General features: G+C 35.7%; 1 protein-coding gene across 4 annotated transcripts in view; it reads right to left on the bottom strand.

Moving 5' to 3' along the window:
- Positions 1 to 23881, bottom strand: part of LOC127860965 (clumping factor A-like) — a 70178-nt gene that overhangs the window by 42553 nt on the left and 3744 nt on the right. For 3 of the 4 annotated variants that reach the window (XR_008039985.1, XR_008039984.1, XR_008039983.1), the window contains 3 exons: positions 21465 to 21630; positions 21212 to 21314; positions 20734 to 20803 (listed from right to left, as the gene is read on the bottom strand). Coding sequence is in view for 1 of the 4 variants with exons in the window: in XM_052399298.1 (XP_052255258.1) it covers positions 22202 to 23096 (895 nt within the window). In the remaining 3 variants the exon portion in view is untranslated. Of the gene's footprint in view, positions 1 to 20733; positions 20804 to 21211; positions 21315 to 21464; positions 21631 to 22165; positions 23097 to 23881 lie in introns of all 4 variants that reach the window. The other variant, XM_052399298.1, reaches the window with a different exon arrangement.

The following is a 23881-nucleotide window of genomic DNA, read 5'->3' on the forward strand; positions in this document are numbered from 1 at the left end:
ACTGTACATATAATAACCGAATAAGCTTAAAAACTACTATATATTTATCTGTCCTTAAATTATACTTATAATTTACTTACTTAGAATTATTTCATAAGTTCCTTTAATGTGTTTTGAAATCAGGTACCAGAAAAATATCTAACACGTTAATGCGTCATTGATTTCTTATTCTGCGATTCTTACGAACGAACGTTCGTATGCAGATTGGTAAGTACGTTATCCGTTTCATAAACGCGTTTGCACTCTAAAGATTTCTTTTGAATCATGCAATAGTTAAATATGCGCTTTTCAATTTTAGATTTGAAATGAAGTTCCAGTATATTTAACCGCCATGTGTATATTTGAATACAATGAACACTATAAAAAAATGGAAAATTTGAAAGGCAAATGGTTTAAACAAATTCTTTATTTATGTAAACGATGAAAAATATGTATTATTGCTTAAAAAGGTGCGTATGTTCTCGCAACGTAAATAACCGACCGGTGACGTTGCTTTGTCATTTTTTGTTGCTGTCTAAATGTATGGTGTTTGTGTGTGTTTCAATGCTTCGAGTCTGCCCGCCTCTTAAAAACGTCATTGAGAGTTGACTCACATATGTAGCCCATCTTATGGAAAGAAAACCAAAAGAGTAAATGAACCATGGTTTATTAAGTTATAAAATGTAATATAAAAAAAAAATCATTTAAAAGCCATAAATGTGTAGACTACGTTTTATTTACGCGCTGCGTGATAGGAATTGTACCTGGTTACGCGTAAGTTTACATGCATTACGTGGTAGTGTAGGTTTGTGAAATATATATTTTAGTCAAAGACTTTACTTTAGATGTGTCCATTTCAAAATCATGAAGTATAATAGTTATGCTATGTGTTAACATTGAATAGTATAACTGATATATAAATTAATCTAAATATGATATGGTTTGGTAGCATAGAGCTTAATGGAAATAAAGCTAAAAACGTCTGAAAGGTATTCTTACTAGCCTACTTGACATCCGAAATTCATAAATTACTGATTTCTGACAAAGAAAGGCGAAAACTGTATTTTTTTATTTAGAAAATTATAGATTGGATAAACATATTCTAGTTCAACAGCGGTGGAAAGGTTAATGAAACCTGTATTCGTCGTTACCCCTTGATGTTTTATCCCACAAAAACTAATCTGTATCATACACAAATATTTTGTTTTACAAGTTGTATTAAGCATATTACAAGTGGTTTAACTGTATATTTTATATTACTTTTAGTGTAATACACACTCACATTAGAGACATTGACCCACTATTTTAAAGGGTGATTATAACCCTGACCGTTTACACTTCTTAGATCCTTCCATTAAAAAAAATATTATAAAAATAAAACGCAATTTTAGCCCAGTTTATATTTGAGGTAATCATGATTTTCTTTAACGTTTAAATATTCGTAAGTCACGCCCACTTGGAATGATTTTTTGTTGAGATATCGTTTAAAATATTTTATGTCTAACCTTACCGTGTTCTGGTGGTATCTTATACAACTGGAGCTTTGCTACGGGTTGCCATCCTTAAAGGGATCTTTTCACGCTTTGGTAAATTGACAAAATTGAAAAAAGTTGTTTCAGATTCGCAAATTTTCGTTTTAGTTATGATATTTGTGAGGAAACAGTAATACTGAACATTTACCATGGTCTAATATAGCCATTATATGCATCTTTTGACGATTTTAAAACCTAAAAATTATAAAGCGTTGCAACGCGAAACGATTGAATAATTTGGAGAGTTCTGTTTCTGTCGTTAAATTTTGTGAAACTACGAAGATTGCTTATATAAGGTATAAAATACGTCATGTATGTGTACTCGGCGGAATAGCTCAGTAGGCTAAAGCGTTTTTACTTCAGGACTCTGGCAGGACTGCAGGGGTCACTGGTTCGAAACCTGCTCCGGGCAATGTTCTTTTCCTTTTTTTAATTTTATTCTTGATTTTTTACTGGAGCTTTTACGATCCAATGTTTACATTTATCAATATAAAGCATTTAATGAATTAGTTAAAAAATGCCAAAATCTGTGAAAAGGCCCCTTTAAACACACATATGCTATTTGGGAGCATCATATCCACTGAGTTGGTAACGCGTATGCCGCCATGAATAGTCAGATGCAGATGGAGAGTTTTTTCTCCTATTGCATACCAGCACCTTGTTAACAGGACACACACAGGCACAACGAGGTTCTTGTATGTTCTTATAAGTGACTGCTCTAGATGTGCCCTTCATGGTGTCGTACATGTACACTGTGTGAGCGAGCTTTTCACATGTACCAACGTGTTCTTTGACTGGACATACGTGCACACACTCTCCTCTCATTTGTGAGTTTTCTCAGGAAACTTCATGTTGTCAAAGTTAGACTCCACGGAATCCACCGATATTATTCTGACAGGAAGGGGATCATCGAACGTACTCACAACCATGTTTGATTGAAACATACAGTCTATAGAGAAGAATTTTGACGTTGTGTTGATTTCCCTTGTTAGCCTTTCGACATTGTCAGAACTCGCTGACAGAACCGATAATTCTCTAAAAGTTTGTTGTAATCCTGCAACTGGGATCAAAGCTGATCCCACCCTGGGGTTACTTGCTTCCGTTATTTGTATCATAATAGTGAAAACTTAAAAAATCATCTCATATGATTTCGTATTTGGCATGTAATATCATATGATAGTCCTCTGCTAAATTTTTTCACCTCGCGTCTTTGTGTCACAATTTGCCCCACCCTGGGGGTAAAGTTTCTTAATTATATCACTGTCGAGTTTCACAATGGATTTTGTCGGTTGAAAAATGTTGTCATCAAGATATGCAAGTTTCCTTTTTTGCTATACTCTAAAGTGAAACATTGTGTAAACAATAGACGTCGTATTTTCTTGTCAAATCTTCATTAAACCCGCTTAGATCATTTATTTCGATGATATCTTCATGAAGTTCGAAAATGATTGCAAGAACATCAGTAAAGATGCTCAGAACAGTTTAGTTCCGTGAAGTTCGATGTGAACGACCTAGAACCTATGACTCTCTTGCTGTTTTTATATGCCGAATAATTTGTTTGTATGCAGAATTGATTGTTCATAGTAACGTGCAACAGGGCTACATTTGATAATCAACAAAAATTCAGGTGTCGATAGCCAGTTCAACCTTTACTAATTGAAGGGACATTTAACGAGTTAATTGTACCATGTGCATCACATTAGGCACTAAAAATTCCAGAGTTGTCATTGTTATAGCTATTCTCCCTAAGCCAACTGACAGGGTTCCAAACGTATCACAGGTCACAGAGATAAAAAAACGTTTTATGCCGAGTTATGCTGACTATTTTTCGACGAGTTTGTTAATGTTGTATGCAGAAATGCATTGTTTGGTATATCAAATACTAAAATAGTTTTATTTTCGCAGTGTGCATGCAGTATAATGTTATTATTGTGGGTCTAGCGGTTAACAGTATGAATATTTTATTTTGATATGGTTACGCTTTGCTTGATTTACATTAAATTATTGTGTGCAGACAGAATAATAAATACATGTTTCAGTAATATTAAATTTAAATATACCATGCTTGTACCAGTTAGCATTTCAGAAAGATATCAAAATATGTTAAGGAAAATTAAAGCCGATACATTTAAATCTACTAAGCACTGCAAATAAAGTAACCTGATTCAACGAATTTTCTTTTATGAACCAGTTAGTAAATATAATTTAAAAAGATCTCAAGTTGATCCTTACCAAGTTATATTAAGGAAAAGTGCAATTCGATACATTTAAAGATACTTATAACAAAATATAAAGTAGTATGATTAAATGAATTGTCTTGTTCACAGCAGCATTATAGTTTTATTTAAGTATTCGCTTTTAAATGCGACTGCTTTAAAATATATATCCTGTGAACCTCATGTGATGACATCCTCTAGTATTTCGAAGTTTTTTTTATATCCCTGGCGTTTTTCTTGTATTCGAGTTACATTGGTAACTGGAATATAGTTTATGAATTCAATGATCGGTAGATTAATTATTTTATATTATATCAATGTTTAAACAAATTTAAATGAGTGAAATAGTTTAAAGTCCCAGTCGTTTGACGCGAATTATGTGGATATTTCGGCCAACGATGATGATTTAATAATTTAAATTACATATCGGTTTCAGATTACACCTTTTTTAACAATTCTGAAATCTAAAATGTGTAATGAAGTGCAAAGGCTTTCAATTGAATGGTATTTTCGAACGCGTTCATTCCCCATTTTCGTTTATTGTTAAATTATATAAAGCAAATTGTTTAGGCTTAAGTGTACGGTATTTGTTGAGAATATTTATTGAAATGTTTGGTTATTGATGACGTATTGCAATATGATGAACGGCTTTCATTGTCAAATGCGATTAGGTGGAGACAATATTTACGTCTAGCTTGATGTTTCATGTGTTACGAATTTTGTCTATATACACCTGAAATACTTACTAACGTCGTCCAATAATCGAAGACATTTAGAAAATAAACAGTGACAATTTAGACATTGTGTTACATAAAAATACTTTCCATAAAAACTACTCGTAAAAAGCCAATTTGTGTTAATAGTTTATAGCTTACGATTTTTTGGCTTTTTTGTTAAGTACATACAACTCAATTAAACGTACATATATGTCGCTATTTCGATAAATCTATTTCATGACAATTTTATATGTAAAATTACTGAATAGTTGACTTTCTAAAAGTATAAATAGGCAAATATTACTCGATTTTAAATATTGCTTGAAAACAAATAAATATCAGAGAGTTACTGGATTGTGAGTAAACACGATGTGTTATGAATTGTAAAATTTCTACCATGTTTGCTGAATCTTCTTTATCCTCCACAAAATGACTTATATAAACATTGACAAACTCGTCTTAAATTAGTCACCAGAACTCGGCAAGATCTTTTATGAAGTTACATAATTTGAACAACATCAAACTAACATGTCTTAGGGGGCGTTGGGGGGAGAAAATCCCGATATTGATGAATTGATTGTGAAACAAAAACATCAAACGTTGTCTTAATTTATTCAAACTTCTTAATTATAATTTCGTTTAACATGGCCAGAGATAAATAAGTGTTGCTGTTTTTCGCTAAGTTCTGTTGCATCGTCAATGTTGTCGTCTTGGCGACATTTCCGCCGTCGCAATAGGTATGCGCCCGCAACGGCAAGGATACATCCCAGAATGAGAACAGCGCCTGTGTGGAAACATGATGTGTAAGCTACATGTACATATATCCAAATATTATTTATCAACATGCAGCTGTTAGCGTTTGGGGTTGTATTGTTTGCTGCATTGAATGGTTTTAGTATGTATTTCAGATTACAGGCACCTATTGTGGTACTTCGAAAAAATTCAAAGCAGCATGTAATAGCCACTATTGCACTAGTGGTGACAAACACATAAGGCCAATATCTGACAAATAGATGCCACGTCATGTTAACACTTGCATTACTAAATAAACTCGTCAAATATCCATATTTATTCACGCACATACCAATTTACAGACCGACACTTAGTCAGGAACAAAACTTTCAGCCTACACTATATTTACGTTTTTAACGTGACTTCCGATAAACCAAAAATTCCACAAAAGTGGAAAGTGTCGTCCCTGATAATCCTGTTAGGACTGCATGGGCTAATCCAGGACGACACTTTGCCCAATGATCACTTACTAATATAATCATACATTCATACCTGACATCATGAAACTGTGGTGGTAGGAGGATGTAACCTGACAATTTATTTAAAAAAAAACGTGTTGTCAAGGATATGATAACCATACCATATATGGTCATTTCTATCGAGTGTAAAGTTAGATTATTAAAAACTGCTATAACTGAATAAGTTCAATTTCAGTTGGTTAGATAATACCGCTTAATTTATCAAATATATAAACATAAGCAAATCTCACTATGTGTAATGGCTGTTACACGGGCAATAACATATATTGCATTAAGTACATTTGTCCTGTCAATCTCTTGTTTTATTTTGGGTACCATTTAGGGCCCAATTAGAACGATATTTTGAATACGTTTATTTGTTGTACTTATCATGGCATTAACGTCGCCTCTTCACCTGCTATCGGAGGTCCAGCGATAAAGCCAAGCCCGCAAAAGAAGTACTCTAGGCCATGCGCGTCGGATATCCGGTCCTCACCGACGAAATCCAGAGTAATCGGCGTTTGAGCCACCTATAAAAATCCCCGCTATCACAGCGAAGGCGAACTCCGCTCCGTCTATGCTTGCGTACAAGGGATATGATATGGTTAGAGCACCGGATACGCCAAGGCAGCATATATGTATTATTAATGAGTCTAGTTTGTCTGTAACGAAGCTAATCGCCGATATGAATCGTCCGGATGTATTGCATATTCCGAATATTTTCATAATTAACGTCACATCCACGTCGCTTTTACCTTTGGTCAGCATGAAATTTGGTAAATGCATGAGACAGACGGACAACATAAAGTTCCAGGTTGTTGTACTGAATAAATATAGCAGGCATGGGGCATAAAACTAAAGAGAAATATCGAAACAGACGAAACCTTTACTGTTAAATTCCGTGATTTTGCTATCTTTTTTTCGTCCACGTTTTCTGTCATTTTGTAACTGTAGCTCTCGGGAATTCGGTCTGCAAAGCAGCGCAATGAAACATAGTTGTGCTGTTATTCCAGCGGTCATAAGAAACATACTCTTTAGCGCGTATCTGTCCAGAAGAAAAAATGTCAAGGGCAAAGCAACAAACATTGCGAACCCAATCACCGCCTGGCTCAGCGCGATTACGAACTTCTTCCGCTTCTCGATATAGTACGCCAATACGACGACAAGAGGCACGCTAACCAAGGCATTTCCCGTACCTGAAAATGTCGACACAGTTAAACAGTTTTAAGAATATTCAATGTTGTTAGATTACATAACCGCATTATCACAATCAACAGAAATAATGACATTTCCGTCATTATAACTTTTACGCGAATACATAACATTTTTTTTTTTCGATTTACAATAGTCATCATGCTATTGCCGGTTAAGCGCTATCTAGAGTGATATATTATTTAAACGAAACTAAGTGCTGTAACCTCCTAAAACCCCGAAAATAAAGACAAGGAGATCTATGTTTTGTACGAAAGCACTCGCTACGTATGATGACGTCACTAGGATTGCACCAATCAACATGCTTGTTCGGCAGGAGTAGGTGTCCATTACTATAGAAACCAGTGGACCTAGAAAGAAACATAGCCATGAAAAGACAGGATATGAATACAATACGTATTGCTTGCTATTAGGTAGTGTTCAATTTTATTTCAGAAAATATAATTTGAAAGATGTCTATTACATCGGTCTATATACACTATGTGAACGTTCGGGCGTGTCAAGTTTTGTTTTGACACCGCTATAGATGCTATGTGCCAAACATACCTCTGGGCCTGCGATTGCAGAGAAAACCGCTTGGGTAAGATTTTATTTAGGCCATTGTCATGATCTGAACAAACTTGGTAGGTTACCATTATACGATGTTACACACAAAAGATTAAATCCCTGATTCTTGTGGTTTCAGAGAAGATTTTAAAAGGTCATTCTATTTAAGTCTCTATATATAAATCTTCTGACCCCCTAGACATGGCCAGTTTTAAACACGGGGTTTTACTTGAACAAACATATTAGAGGCCCACTAGCCAAGTTTATACACCAAATCTTACTGCACTGATTTTGTGGTTTAAGAGTAAAACTGTTTTTTTATTAAAAAATATTGTTTAAGTTCTGGTTACCCACATGTGCAATGTACCGGAAACGTTTTTTTTTAAAAACATTAAAAAGTTAAAAGAGGTCATCCAATGATCATTCCTGTGATGTTGTGTTACATTCTGCCTATGGGAAAAGGGGATTAAGTCGTTAGAAGAAAAAGTTAACGCACTATCGGACGACCGACATGACGGTATTCTAAAAGCACCCCGTGAGCACTCTGTGCTCAGGATAGCAAACGATAGACCAGTGTTCGTTCTCATGTGTGTACAACTATTCAGAAAGTCGATATCAATTAATGCAACAACGAGTAACATACGACACAAGAAACAAGAGGTTTTTTTAACTCAACCAACATTTCATTAAGACAAACAATTTGACAAAGTTACATGAAGATTGGGCATCACATGTTACTTCTACAGTGTAATTAAGGTTTTTTTCTTTTTTTACCTAACTTGTGACGTAGTTTTTGGCCCAGCATGAGACAGTTTCGAACTCGTTTTAGGTATTTTTATAACAAATGTTTTGACCAAGTTTCATTAAGATCGGACAATAAATTATAAATGTGGTCTTTATAGTACCCACGTGGCAAAATGTTGACGACGAACGACGGACGACGGACAAAAGGCGATCACAAAAGCTCACCATGAGCACGCTGCGCTCAGGTGAGCTAAAAAAAACAGGTTTCCTACCCAGCAAACTCAAAAGGCCAGAGTTGAGAGAGCCGATGACCGACGTCTTGGCAGCGTTCTCGCCGTAATGCGTCAGCAGGGCGAAGTAGATGACGCCGCACATGAATATTGACGTCGATAAGAGGAATATCCCAGAATACACCGCGACAAGCACTAGCCATGCCCATCCCTTGTCGACGTCGTTGGCGCGTTGTGCTGCTGCTGCCTTCGTCATGGTCTTCGAAAAGAATTTATTAATGCGATATAATTATACTAAGAAAGTATTGTCAAATGTACCACACATTATCGAAAACTTAACATGTAAAAGTTTAGGTAAGTGAAAACGTGCAATCTGTTTGCGCCAAATGTAATTTTGGTAATAATATTGGCTTTATTTTTTGTGTTTCTGTTCAGAAAAAACTGGTTTGAAAATCCGATTAGTAAGTATTTTAAGTTACCGATTCAGAATGACAAATCGTTGTTTATTTTCTGATAAACAATAATACTGCAAACGTTATCTAATTTTTTCACGTAGACGCCATTGTCTGAATACAACTTGCTTGTGTATTGAGAGATAGACTACTCAAACCATAAATTATTCAAAATAAATGACGAAATGTTGCATTTGAAAATAAAAAAGTACCGTTTAATAATATCATAAATAAAAACAAGATGTGTTTGTGAAACACAATGTCCCCCTATATGACATTTGACCTTGAAGGATGACCTTGATCTAGACCCTTCACCACTCAAAATGTGCAGCTCCATGAGATACACATGCATTTCAAATATAAAATTGCTAGCTTCAATATTTCAGAAGTGACATTACATGAGCAATTTTGACCCATATATTTGACCTTGACATGCATGCCAAATATCAAGTTGCTATCTTCAATATTGCAAAAGTATTCATAAAAAAAACCGATTTGGGCCACATATATTTGACCTCTGACCTTGAAGGAAGTGCAGCTCCATGAGATACACATGCATGCCAAATATCAAGTTGCTATCTTCAATATTGCAAAAGTTCTCATAAAATGAGCGATTTTGGCCACATATATTTGATATCTGACCTTGAAGGATGACCTTTACCTTGACCTTTCACCACTCAAAATGTGCAGCTCCATGAGATACACATGCATGCCCAATATCAAGTTGCTATCTTGAATATTGAAATACTGCAAAAGTGTACATTAAATGAGCGATTTTGACCCATATATTTGACCTTTGACCTTGAAGGATGACCTTGACCTTTCACCACTCAAAATGTGCAGCTCCATAAGATACATATGCATGCCAAATATCAAGTTGCTATCTTCAATATTGCAAAAGTTATTTCAAATGTTAAAGTTGGCGCAAACCAACCAACCAACCAACAGACCAACCAACAGACAGGGCAAAAACAATATGTCCCCCACTACTATAGTGGGGGACATAAAAATAAATATTTAATGTTTAATAATAACGCTTGAAAATCTGTACATGTCTATTTTAAAAGCATATTATCTTTCGATTCAACTAACCATACTCAGATGTTTTATTCATGGATCATTATAGTAAGTTCATTTATACTTAATCGGCTATCGCAGGCACGCAACAGTACTGGAAAATGCGTCAGCTAATACGACCTGTGAACGTAAAATAACAGCAAGACAGTATTAACAAAAACATAGAGCCCACAAAAAAGTACTTACACGTACAGTGTGTGTTTATTTCCTTTGATTTTGTGTTCTGTGACATGAACATAAACAATATCAGAAAACAACGAAATAGCCTATGTAAACGAAAACTATAGCACGAAGCTGGACGACTATCTTGACGAGTATGGTACCGTTGCCCGACTATACATCGAACGGATTTAGCATTTCGATTAACATTTATTTATGGCATGCGTCACACAACTTTGCGGTTATCTGATACAAAGAGCGTTTAAAGGCACTATTTCGTAGATCAAATGACGATATGACCATGTTTCAACTGTTGTCATAGAAAAAGATAAACATACACTCTTGTATGAAAGGCGGCAAAGTAACACGATACACTACGGTCATCAGATATATATCGTTACCTTAAATTCTCAAGCATCAACCGTTGTGTTTTACAGAACCGGTAATCTTGATATGAAATTGTAAACATTTTAAAGCGAAGCAATTTAATCATTTGGAATTTTTATTGACTGGTCAAAAGTGCTGACTTTAAACCACAACATACTACAGCCATATAAGCACATGTATTTAAAACACTTTCAAGGCAATAACATTTACCTACTGAAACAAAATTAATCACTACGTGACCCCCTAAACATAAACGTTATCCACCGAAACACAAATATGCATCCCCGAAACACCAATATGCATCCCCTAAACACGAATATTCATCCCCGAAATAACAATATTCATCCTCTTTACAACAACATTAACCTATGAAAACACATTAAATTTCCCCCGAAACAACAACATACCCGCCGAAACAACAACTTTAAACCCCAAACACAAAAAAATTACACCCCGAAACAACGAAACATCCCCCCTCCGGAAACAACCTATCCACCCTCCGAAACAGTATGAACTGGGGAAGCAACAGATTAACCAGTGAACATACATTAAGATTAATTAACCGGTTACATGTTGAATAAGATGTTAATCTGAACTTTTTAAAATAAATGGAATATAAAATATATCATTTCTAGCACTCGATATTTGCCATTTAACGCTATCGCTACTTCGAACAACATGTCATGCCGACGACAGGGTAAGAACGTGTCAATAAACGAAGTAAATCACCCAAAAGCAAGTTCCTTTATGGTTATAAATAGAGATTCAGATTTGACAGTTGCCATTATTGTTTTTTTTTATCGCGAAACTTTAACTTAAGTATGTTGGGAGTTTAGGCTAACCGCTGTAACTGAGTCTCACGATAACATTCAATAGTTTGGAACTTTGATGTTTTGTAAACATAATGACAAGACTAATTGGACGCCCATATACGATGGTTATCAATACTAATTGCATCAATACAAATTTTTTTTTTGTTGAGATCTATCCAGTTAAAGTCATATTTGCTTCATCAGAATATACTATTTTTACTATTAATTAGAAAATCCCAACACAACCATCATCCCGACCCCCGAAAACAACAACAAAAACAGTGGGCAATTGCATATCGTATTTCCAAAGTGATCAAGGCGCTTTTTACTCAGATTATCTGGGTTCAAATCTAAGTGGCAGAAACGCATTTGTATTTTATTTACATTTAATTTTATTTATATTTCTTCTCGTTACGTTTTTACTTTGGCATTTAAGTTTGTTTGCTTTAATATGTCAAGCTTTTTCTCCGAAAGACTCGATTGATATATCCGGATATAATTGTGAACAAGACCCTTCAATGGTTTTTGTTTGCACTGAGGTATTATGTTTGACATCTACACGTGAAAAATATGATTATGCTGTGTTTTATAAACATGGGCTAAAAACTCCCATTCGTGCAATTGTTTTACAACAATCAATACAAAAAGTCATCAACATCACCGTTGGTGTTACTTTATTTTAAACATACAAATCCTTAAAACTCCACAAAGCATCGAAGTTAAAACTCACGTGTTGAGCGCACAAGATGTTCGTCGACAAACCAAGAAAGATTTATTTACTATTAGCTGCACATTTTTTATGCAAAAATCCGTAACCTTATCAGTATCTTTAGAAAAACCGAAAACACTTGTTTCAATTGACCTACATACACCCTTGTCCTAGTTGAATAATCCAGCTGCTGTAAAAAGCTCAAAGCATTTAAGAAGAACAAATCCGTATCATTATCAGCCCATGTCGAGTGTGTTTATCTCAACATTTTTAAGTATTTATCGAAGGTTGTAACTCCGGGTCGACAAGGTGTTCGCCAACACCGGGTATTTGCAACAAGAATAAATGATTTTACAGTGGATGAAATGTTTTATTTACTATGCTCGAAAAGCTCGAGCCATTTTTTATGAGTACTTCAGGTATAGAATAGGATATTGACTAGAAGTTTTATTATATGAGCCTCGCTTTGGAAAAACGGGGCTTAATGCATGTGCTTTAATGGAATTTGTTCGTTTAAAGGAAGTCGTTTCTAAATGAAAGATCAAGTCTAGGCGGCGAGTGTTGTCACTGATTATCTCGTGCGGATACGCATTAACCCACGTTATCCCAGAGCGGGGCCTATATGTATGCATGTTAATGAAACATAAGTATTGTGTACCTGCCTTTGTTTTGGAAGGCGATTGGTTTGGTGGTATTATGACCATCACACTAACATAGATGTCGCGATTTCGAATCACATTATTGTTTCTATGATACGTGTATTTTATTATGTTTTATTCCAAAGTATTTGTTCGTATAATTTCCGTACCCGCGGTACATTGTAGAATACTTAAGAGCTGCCGGGGTACTTTTAATTAGTACCTGAGCCGACAATATTCAACAGACAATCCGTGACATATATCTCGACTGAAGTGAATAGGGACACTTTCAATTAAACACAATTGATAACCGGGTAAACGTGTTATCATTTTCACGTGCTGCCTAATTTGCATTATATATACTGTTAGTTACGTTCGAGATGGAGATCTATGCAAATGTGAACAGTATGCCGATAATTTGCCCGTTTGTTTGTCATCATGTTTGCTCACCGTGCTCTGTGAAAAGGGGGTTTAATGCATGTGCGTTAAGTGTCGCCCCAGATTAGCCTGTGCAGTCTGCACAAGCTAATCTGGGACGACACTTTCCGCTTAATTTTTGGCTAAGAAGAGACTTCCTTTAAACGAAAAATATATAAACGGAAAGTGACGTCCCTGATTAGCCTGTGCGGACTGCATGTGCCTATGTGAAATTCATATCCAATGCCTATAGGACATTTATAATGAGGTACAGTGTGACCTGCACCGGTTGATTCATGTTATTCCTCCGTCGTACTTTCTACAAATCATTGAAGTGATAGAACCGTCAGTTACGCACGATGTACATTGTCAAGTAACAAGTCACTAAAGTCATAAAAACTGTCATTTATACATAGCCAAGAAAAAATTACCGGCGGTATGGCGAGTGGAACTTACAAAATGGTATTAATTGTGTATTCATACACTTCATGAGTTAGATCTAAATTCTGAACCAATCTGATGATTGTTTTTGAAAATATTAATATACCGTTATTATGTTTTATTTTTCAATACCTTTGTATTTGCATGTTACAAAATATTTAATGAAAGGTATACACTACGGGATCATAAGGTGGTTGAATTCGGTGGAATTGTTCACTTTTTGATAAAAGCAACAAACTTTGCTCATTGATAGTTTAAAGTATTTAAGGCAAAATAGGCTAAGGACCCAATTCATATTTACAAAATGGCCGCCATTTTCAAAATGGCCGCCAACCTATAAAAAAAATGAGAAACTATCGAGGCGCTGATCGTTTGTTGCGATCTTTTACAAATCAAATGAAATATAACAATACTTTATTTCTAATAATGCTGATAATAAAAAATCTTAGCAAGAAAAACATTTATTTTAAGTATTTGGTAAATTTTGTACTTTTTGTAAGATCAAAGGGTCATTTTTTGGGGGGGAAATTATGCTTTTTTGGCAAATATTCGTTTACTTTAATAATAAATAAATCCATAAAGGTCGCCGAGTTTTAAAAAATGGTACTTTTTACATAAAAGTTTTATATTTTGTGCAATACAAAGTTTTGGGCTGACGGTGTACATGCAAATGTGTTATTTATAAAGTCTTACTTTAAAGAACCACATGTACATTGTTTAAATCAATTAACAAACTATATCCCAAGTTGAAATATGATCATAACACATTGATATGCTGCCCTATATGTGTGCATCTTTTTTCAAAACTATTTTCTTCATGCTATTCATGAAATAACCAACATATAACCATCACAGTTACTTCCCTTTGTTTGAAATACCCCCATTTTATGTGAAGCAGACAATCACATCCTGTACAGTTTTTCAAAGTTTTTCGTTAAATGTTTCCGTACTTTTGAAGATCTACTGATATATTTAGGTAAGTAAACATCTTTAGATATCATTCTCTTTTTTTAAATTATTTTTATCATTACAATTGCCTAAGAAGAGTCCTGCTCAAAGATTTAAAAAACGTGTAGAAGTATTCGGATGGGTACTAGTTACTGGATTGGTGGATTGATGAAACAACTTGCCTCTATTTTTAACAAGTTTATCTATGTGTAAATGAGAACTCAGAGTGTAAAATGTGATGATTTGTTACCTGATTGGGCAATCATTAATATTTGTATAAAATTATAGAATAATTTATATATATAGTGTGAGATCGTTTGTTATATCACAAGTGATCATAGAAACTATATTTTCATGAGTTGCGCAGTACATTTCAAGACACAAAATGACGTCATTAGTGTGACAAAATGACGTAATTATACCAGCGAAATTCTCCAGTTAAACTCTTTTAATGTAAATAAACGGTGAGAAAGCATAAAATAAAAAGAAAATTTGTTGGATGCCGGTGGAATGTCGCTTTTAATTCACTCGTGATCATAATCAAGTAAGTAAATTTTTTCACTTGTCCTCAAAGATAAACTTAATTGAAAGTGTTGATATCAACCGCCACTCAAAATTGGAAAACGGACCAGGGCGACTATATCACATCATTATTATATTATATCTTATCGTAATACAAACAAATTAGTGTTTAAACAAAGGCTACACATTGTGTTTTATTTTAAAGACCAAATTATATATATTTATCTCATTTGCATATTCATGAATATTAATGAGAAACTAACAAAATCGGATAAAAATTACTATTTATGATCATAACTATGTAACTATACAATCAAATTTGATGAATTTGTTGTCTATAACTAGGTTTCAAGGGGCAAAGAACACATAAAGATCATCGGTGCTTGTTGAAGTTAACAATAGGACACACAAATCCAACATGGCGTCCAAAATGGCCGCCAAGATGGCCGCCAAAACCTATAAATGATCTTAACAATGTAAATATCCACTAAAATTTGATTATTTTGGTGGCTATACATAGGTTTCAAGGGCCAAAGAACACATTAAGATCATCAGAAATTATTTAAGTTTATGTTTATTATATTACACACAAACACAACATGGCGTCCAAAATGGCCGCGAAGATGGCCACCAAAACCTGTAAATGATCTTAACTATGTAACTATCCACTCAAATTTGATGAATTTGGTGTCTATACTTAGGTTTCAAATGGCAATAACACATAAAGATCATCAGACATTGTTTAAGTTTACAATAGTACACACATATCCAACATGGCGTCCAAAATGGTCACCAAGATGGCCACCAAAACCTATTAAATGATCATAACTATATAACTATCAGCTCACATTTGATGATTTCTATACCGAGGTTTCGAGGGGCAAAGAACACATTGAGATTGGCAGACATAGTTCAAGTGTATTATGTTAGACAGAAATCTCACATGGCGTCCAACGACACAATACGAAGGACCACAAGTCCATTACTTTTGACGTGATGCGTGTTATGTGAAATGCCATCGTTTGGACCTGCCGCGATTTTTGGATTTTGACAAGAGGATCGATATTTTTCAGCTTCAGGCAACACTGAGTTGGCAGGGAATGATGCCTATCTTGCATCAGAACAAAATTCTTGCCTATGATTAATAATTATGAACAATGGGGACAAAGCGTGCATTCTGTCAACATAAGCCTTAGTTTGCAAACTTGCCACAACCTTCACACCATTGTAACGTTTGACCAACCCTTGTATTGGAAGGCTGCCGAAAACATCATTGATGCGCCACAAAGTAGTTGAAAATGTTGTTCAGAATTTGGGATGTTTAATAAATGTGTGAACTTGTGGGGGGGCCAAAGGATCCCTCGTGGAAGAAACTGCTCTCAAAAACATACTAGAGGCTGTTTATGGAGAAAATGCAATTGTGCACAATGTGACACAAAAATCTGTCCAGGGCTTCACGGTACAATCTTCTTGTTGAAAAGTGAATACACAGCCAGGACCCAGGAAGATCCAGACATTCAGATACTTCTGGATCATGCCAAGGATTTGTACTCTAACAACGCTAGCAGATGATACATGTTATGCGATTTTGATCAAACTCGAGAGGGCTACAAAGAAAAAGAAACATGAACTTGCCATGACCGCAAAGACACGCATAGGTTGGCTGAATTATCAGCTAATGATTACAAATTCAAGCATATTGTACTGTGTGTTGGCTGGTGCATTAGCAGGCAGTGTCCGATATGCTATCCATCTTTGCTGGGTGCATTACTTGCAATCTGCTTATTACTACATGTATCTGCAGCAAAATAGCAACCTAGAGGAAATGCACCCGAATATTAATAGAAAGTTTGGTATTGGTTTTCACGTTGTTCGTAGGAAAAATCTGTGCTGGGCTGGCCTAGGATGTGATCTTGTCATTTAGCAAACATTAATGATGTTTTTATAGAGCACATGTGGTCTAACTCGCGACAGTGGAATTACCGCATGTGCAAACCTCTTGGACCCTATCTGCAACATTCGAGCACAACAGTGCGATGCAGGATTTCACAGAACTGATCTTTACTACAAGTCGACAACACAAAGACTCAAATGAGGCGTGCATCAAAGGTGATTCTTCTGATCTAGAGCAAATGCAGACAAAGATAACAACCTGCTCACCATACACAGCTGACCGTACTCTGAGAAACATGGTCAATGGGATAGTGGCTGGGTCAGATATGAATGTTCGTGCAATTGAGGCGGTTTGGAAAGCGATCATACGAGATATCATAGGAAAGTCAGTCTTTGCCTATAAATTGACGAGAAAATACAGAGCCAAAGCTTTTGGGAATAGATTGGCTGTTAAGATCGCTTCTGACCGTGCTTTATGAACTGAGCTTCCATCCTGCTGCCTTCTTTGAAGCCAAGAACATACTTTGTACAGCAGATAAGCCTCAGATCTCGACACACACATCATGTGAGGCTGTGATAAATTGTATTCATGAAACAGATGCATGATGGTGGCACTTTGCTGCATTGTTGACCATGGAGAAGGGCGGCTCAAATAACGCACTAGCCGAGTCTTATGTAGATTAATAAAAAGGCATTACGAACAAGAGACAGTGGGATTCGATGGCTACGAAGACAGTCATTATAACAAAAAACAACACGCACCGGAGACGATGAAACAAACGTGAATCATATTAAGAGTTTCAGCAAAGAAATAAAATGCTCATGTAAAAAAGGAAGACTTTTTGTCTCGTGACAGAAACAAGGCTCTGATCAGCACAACTCTGAATGAAGTGGGATGCTATGTTCCAAATGTCGTAAATTGGATTTTATTATTATTCAACCGCTTAGTGATAACCTCAATTCGAGTAAAGTGTTCATTGTTTCCTAAACTATGGCGTTTACATAACAACCATAACGTTTGAGTAACAAGTTATGGACTTGCGGTCCATCGTATTGTGTTGATGGCCATTTTGGACGCCGTGTTTGATTTCTGTGTAACATAATTATCTTACATTTTGTCTGATGATATAAATGTGATATTGATGTATTCTTTGCTCCCTGAAACCTGGGTATAGGCATCAAATTCATCAAATTTGAGTGGATAGTTACATAGTTATGTTTTATGATCATAAATGTTTTGGTGGCCATCTTGGCGGCCATTTTGGATGCTGTCTTGGATTTGTGTGTAATGAAATAAACTTAAACAATGCCTGATGATCTTAATGTGTTCTTGACCCCCTGAAACCTATGTATAGACACCAAACTCGTCAAATTTGAGTGGACAGTAACATATTATTAATAGGTTTTGGCGGCCACCTTGGCGGCCATTTTTGACACAATGTTGGATTTCTGTGTAACCTTATTAACTTACACTTTTTCTGATGATATAAATGTGTTATTTGCCCCCTGAAGCCTGGGTATAGACACACAATTCATCAAATTTGAGTTAAAAGTTGCATAGTTATGATCATAAATAGGTTTCGGCGACCATCTTGGCGGCCATTTTTGACGCCATTTCGCATTTGTATGTACTTTATTTAACTTAAACAATGTCTGATGATATAAATGTGTTCTTTGCCCCCTGAAACCAGGGTATAGACACAAAATTCATCAAATTTGAGTGGAAAGTTACATAGTTATGATCATACATAGGTACTGGCGACCATCTTGGCGGCAATTTTGGACACCATGTTGGATTTTTGTGTACTATATTAAACTTAAACAATGTCTGATGATCATTATGTGTTTTTTGCCCCTTGAAACCTAGGTATAGACACCAAATTCATCAAATTTGATTGTAAAGTTACATAGTTATGATCATAAATAGTATTTTTTCCCCGATTTTGTTATTTTCTCATTAATATTCATGAATATGCAAATGAGATAAATATATAATTTCGTCTTTAAAATAAAGCACAATGTGTAGCCTTTGTTTAAACACTCATTTGTTTGTATTACGATAAGATATAATATAATAATGATGTGATATAATCGCCCTGGTCCGTTTTCCAATTTTGAGTGGCGGTTGCCATGGAAACTGGTTGATATGAACACTTTCAATTGAGTTTATCTTTGAGGACAAGTGAAAATTTTTACTTACTTGAGTTACTGAACAACTTGGTATTGGTGGAAATTTATCCCAGGGGGTGCATGGAGAGCCCTATTGGGACATGGCCGATAAGGACCAAAAAATTTTTTTTTCAAGTACCTGTGTATATATCACTTCCAAAATGAGCCACGCTTAAAGTATATCACTATGAAAACATCTTGACTTTGGTTTAAAAGGTAAGGCTTGTAATACAAACTATATCTTTTAAAGATAAGTGCAAGTTACGATTTTGATGGGTGAGCTGAAATTTATTGTAGATGCTATTTCGCTTAATTCCAATATTTTTTTTTAATCTGTTGCAATCATCTCTCGTTAATTATTAAATCTACGACCTCTGATTCAGGTCTATGGTTTTATTTAATGTACTAGGAATTCTTCCAAGAAGTGTGTATGGCTGATCATTAAACATTGCAGACAATTAGGATATTCATTGATATCTTTCAGCCTCTTGATATCTTACATATTGTAAATTTAACATATGAAAAAAAAGATATTTAGTAAAAATTTAGTTAAATAAGGCGATCAGTACAACTAAGTGTGTGACGGATGCATAGAAACACTGTACATGAAATATTTCTCATACTTACGTTTGTTTTGTAAAAGATGTGCTCCGGGTTGCGATTTTACCATGTATATTATAACAAAGAAGGCTATTGGCCTAATACAAAGTCAGAAATAATAAAGCTTAATCCTATCTAGATGTTCAGAACAAAACGGGGTTTTAATTTCGGTATATGAAATGATGCGCGTAATTTTACTTCAGACCATTTAGTCTTTATCTGAATGCCCCAAATGTTTGAAACAAGATTTTCATAACAAATAACGTTATTGTGTCAATACAAACATGCTACGTAGTTCTTTGATTGTACGATTGAATAATACATATGTTCATAGGATAACGTTTAATGAACGCTTCACCGATCTGATTATGATATTCATACAAATATTTATTATTTGAATGTGATCATTTTTTAATACGAATGTCAGTTGATATGCGTCAGATACATTATACTAGAATTGTGTTTCTCGATTCATATGTCTGCAACAAATATATTTTATGTAAAGGCACTTAAATGCTTTAAATTGATTAATGTAAACACCGAAACTAACTTATCCAGTTTAAAACAATAATTAATCTAAAAAGAGAAAATAAGTTATCCCCACCTGGGATCACATCACTTATCATTGGCGTAAAAGTATAACGCCGAATCCACTAGGCAATATGTACTGCTAACAATTACGAAATATTTTGTACTTTATATTAGCAATCCGCGTATGGTATCAAAATATCATGATAACAACATAACTCTCCAAATTGTTTAATCGGTTTGCGTGTGTTAACGATGATTATACGTAAACGAAAATGTATTTTCAATATGATTCTTCGTCATTGGTGTTATTTCGCTCTCATATGTACATTGTTAATTTAATTTTTGAATCCGTGACTAATTTTTTTTTAAATCTCATTTTAACAAACTGTAAACAAGTCTCTTTAAGTCTCTTTAAGTAAATATTCGTTTGTTTCATGTTCGGTTTCGTGTTAATTTTCCGATGTAAACTAGTAGTTAAAGTAAAAAATAGTGTAAAGATCTTCCATCCAACACATAACGTCTTGTGGGTGAAGCCTCTGCAGAATCTACTTACCTACGGACTGACTAATGGAATTAACTTCCACCGTCCTCTCACATTTAATCTCATCGTACTCGTCATCATCCTGTTTAAAAAGAACAGTACAAAAACTAAAAATTCCTTAAATAAACATTACCCAAATATAAACAAAAAAGTAAAATCAACCTTGTGTAATAAAGGCACTGTTCGGAGTACAGTTCAGATAGTTTTAACTTCAGTTGTTCAATCTTAAAATTAAACAATGAAGCCCCATTATATTGATTTCCCACTCAATTCGTTTCAATGATAGTGCCATGGCGCAATAAGTTAAATGTCTTTCAGCTTTACAGATAAAACAGATGTCAAATTTTTCCTTAACTAATCTATTTCAAACCCAGATTATATACGTTTTTAACCACATTTAAACATGTAAACCGTCAGGAAAAGATAACATGCAATAGCAAATGCATGCTTTCCTGTTTGGAGCTGTGTATGCATTAAGATATCGACTTACTACATGTAAATAGTCATGTGGTGGGTGGTGCGACACGCCTACGGAGCAAAATGGCTGTCCTCCAACGGCACTTGGCCCAGGATCCATGCTAAGTATCGTCTGTCTGTGAAATGTAAACAACAACAATGACGTCGTATTAAATTAGTTTGTACAAGTACTTATCTGGACATATTGCCTTTAATTTTTATTGAAATATATAATAGAAGCCGAAATAAATGGGACACAATATGAAATGCAATATAATTGAGAATACCCATTGTTTAATTGTTTCAAGCTCTGTCTGGAACGTCGTCGACACTATCCCCGAGAGCAGGCGTACACAGCACCAATTATGCTGACAATAAATCCCGCTATCCATATTCCTATCCCTCAAGTGACGAGCCAGTTGACTGTCATGGAGCCTTTGTTGTCATCATATCCTTTAATATAAAACAACGAAATGAAACGTAACATGTGATTAGCATCCTTAATTACAAAAATGTTGGCCTTTCAAGAACTGCGGCCAAATAAAGGCAGTTATTGTTTGGTATAAAATCTTATTTATTTCATTTAAAACAATTTAATGATTATGTAGCACGTCTCGTGTTTGTGTTTATATGAATCAACAAGCCTTATAGACTGGTCATATGCATTGTTTAATACATCGATTTGCTTAAGTTGTGTTACTTGAGTAGAAGAGGTAGTAGATGATGTAGTAGATGTAGTAGACTCGTGAGTATATCACATAACTTGTGTACTCGATATAGTATATTGTATAGTAGATGTACTACATTGTGTAGTACATGTAGTAGATTGAGTATTAGATGTAGAAGAGTGAGTAGTATATGACATAGAATGTGTAGTAGTTGTAGGCGATTGTGTATTAGATTTAGAAGATGGTGTAAAATATATAATATTGGTGTCATAGAAAATGACAATAATTTCTTTCGTTTGTCCGATCTATGAATGCATTACCAAAGTATGGTGTACGATGGGTGTCTCTACTGAAATTTACACTGGTGTCGAGTTCACAAAAATGCCGCTGTCGTTGTTGATGCCGCTGTCGTTGCTGATGCCGCTTTCGATGTTGTTGCCGCTGTCGTTGCTGGTGCCGCTGTCGTTGTTGATGCCGCTGTCGTTGTTGATGCCGCTGTCGTTGCTGGTGCCGCTGTCGTTGTTGATGCCGCTGTCGTTGTTGATGCCGCTGTCGTTGCTGGTGCCGCTGTCGTTGTTGATGCCGCTGTCGTTAATGATGCCGCTGTCGTTGCTGGTGCAGCTGTCGTTGTTGATGCCGCTGTCGTTGTTGATGCCGCTGTCGTTCCTGGTGCCGCTGTCGTTGTTGATGCCGCTGTCGTTGTTGATGCCGCTGTCGTTGCTGGTGCAGCTGTCGTTGTTGGTGCCGCTGTCGTTGTTGATGCCACTGTCGTTGCTGGTGCAGCTGTCGTTGTTGGTGCAGCTGTCGTTGTTGATGCCGCTGTCGTTGCTGGTGCAGCTGTCGTTGTTGATGCAGCTGTCGTTGTTGATGCCGCTGTCGTTGCTGGTGCAGCTGTCGTTGTTGGTGCCGCTGTCGTTGTTGATGCCGCTGTCTTTGCTGGTGCAGCTGTCGTTGTTGGTGCAGCTGTCGTTGCTGGTGCAGCTGTCGTTGTTGGTGCCGCTGTCGTTGTTGATGCCGCTGTCGTTGCTGGTGCCGCTGTCGTTGCTGATGCAGCTGTCGTTGCTGGTGCCGCTGTCGTTGTTGATGCCGCTGTCGTTGTTGATGCCGCTGTCGTTGCTGGTGCAGCTGTAGTTGTTGGTGCAGCTGTCGTTGTTGACGCCTCTGTCGTTGCTGGTGCAGCTGTCGTTGTTGGTGCCGCTGTCGTTGCTGGTGCAGCTGTCGTTGTTGATGCCGCTGTCGTTGCTGGTGCAGCTGTCGTTGTTGGTGCCGCAATATTGATCAGAAAAAAACAAGTTGCATTTTCCTGATATCCCCATAAATCGCCAATCTTTAATAACATGATGTATATGTAGTCGCCAAGTTCATGTGTGATAATCGAATAATATTGATGGATACATATTACATTAGATTGCCATGTATTGTGTTATGTTTTGGCTATGTACACTTGTATTTTCCGAACAATATTTACTTGACTATGGCTTGGCTTGACTATTACAATACTATATTCTGATTGGCGAATTCACCATCACATAAAGATGTGCAATAAACGTTCAACACCTGATGGGAATATAACCCTGCGCTGATTTTATCACTCAACTATTTTAAATCCTTTTGAACAATGGCTTGCGATTCAAACAAAAAATTGAAATATTTAAATTTAAATTATTTCTTTTTTGTTTAGCGTTAAGCTGAAACATTATCGATTTAATTATGTGCTAGATTGAGTGTTATGTTCGAAAATCAGTTAATAAAATGCGACATGTTTTAGGGTAGTGCAATAGAAAATACCGAACAGCATAAACATTCACATATATTTAAACACACTTCCTTTAATTTGAGTCTATCGGGTGATTTTTATAACATCTAGTACAACTACAACACAGATTATGTTTAAGTGACGTTAGTAAATATTATTGTGTGCAAGTCTGAATTACAATTAATTTCATGTTCATTAACTTGATACGTATATTTAGCAATATCGCTGGTAGTACTAGGCCAACTGTAGTTATCAAAAAAAATCAGGGATTCTTCAACAA

The sequence above is a fragment of the Dreissena polymorpha genome, chromosome 15 (assembly GCF_020536995.1).
Source record: "Dreissena polymorpha isolate Duluth1 chromosome 15, UMN_Dpol_1.0, whole genome shotgun sequence".
NCBI classification, from domain to species: domain Eukaryota; kingdom Metazoa; phylum Mollusca; class Bivalvia; order Myida; family Dreissenidae; genus Dreissena; species Dreissena polymorpha.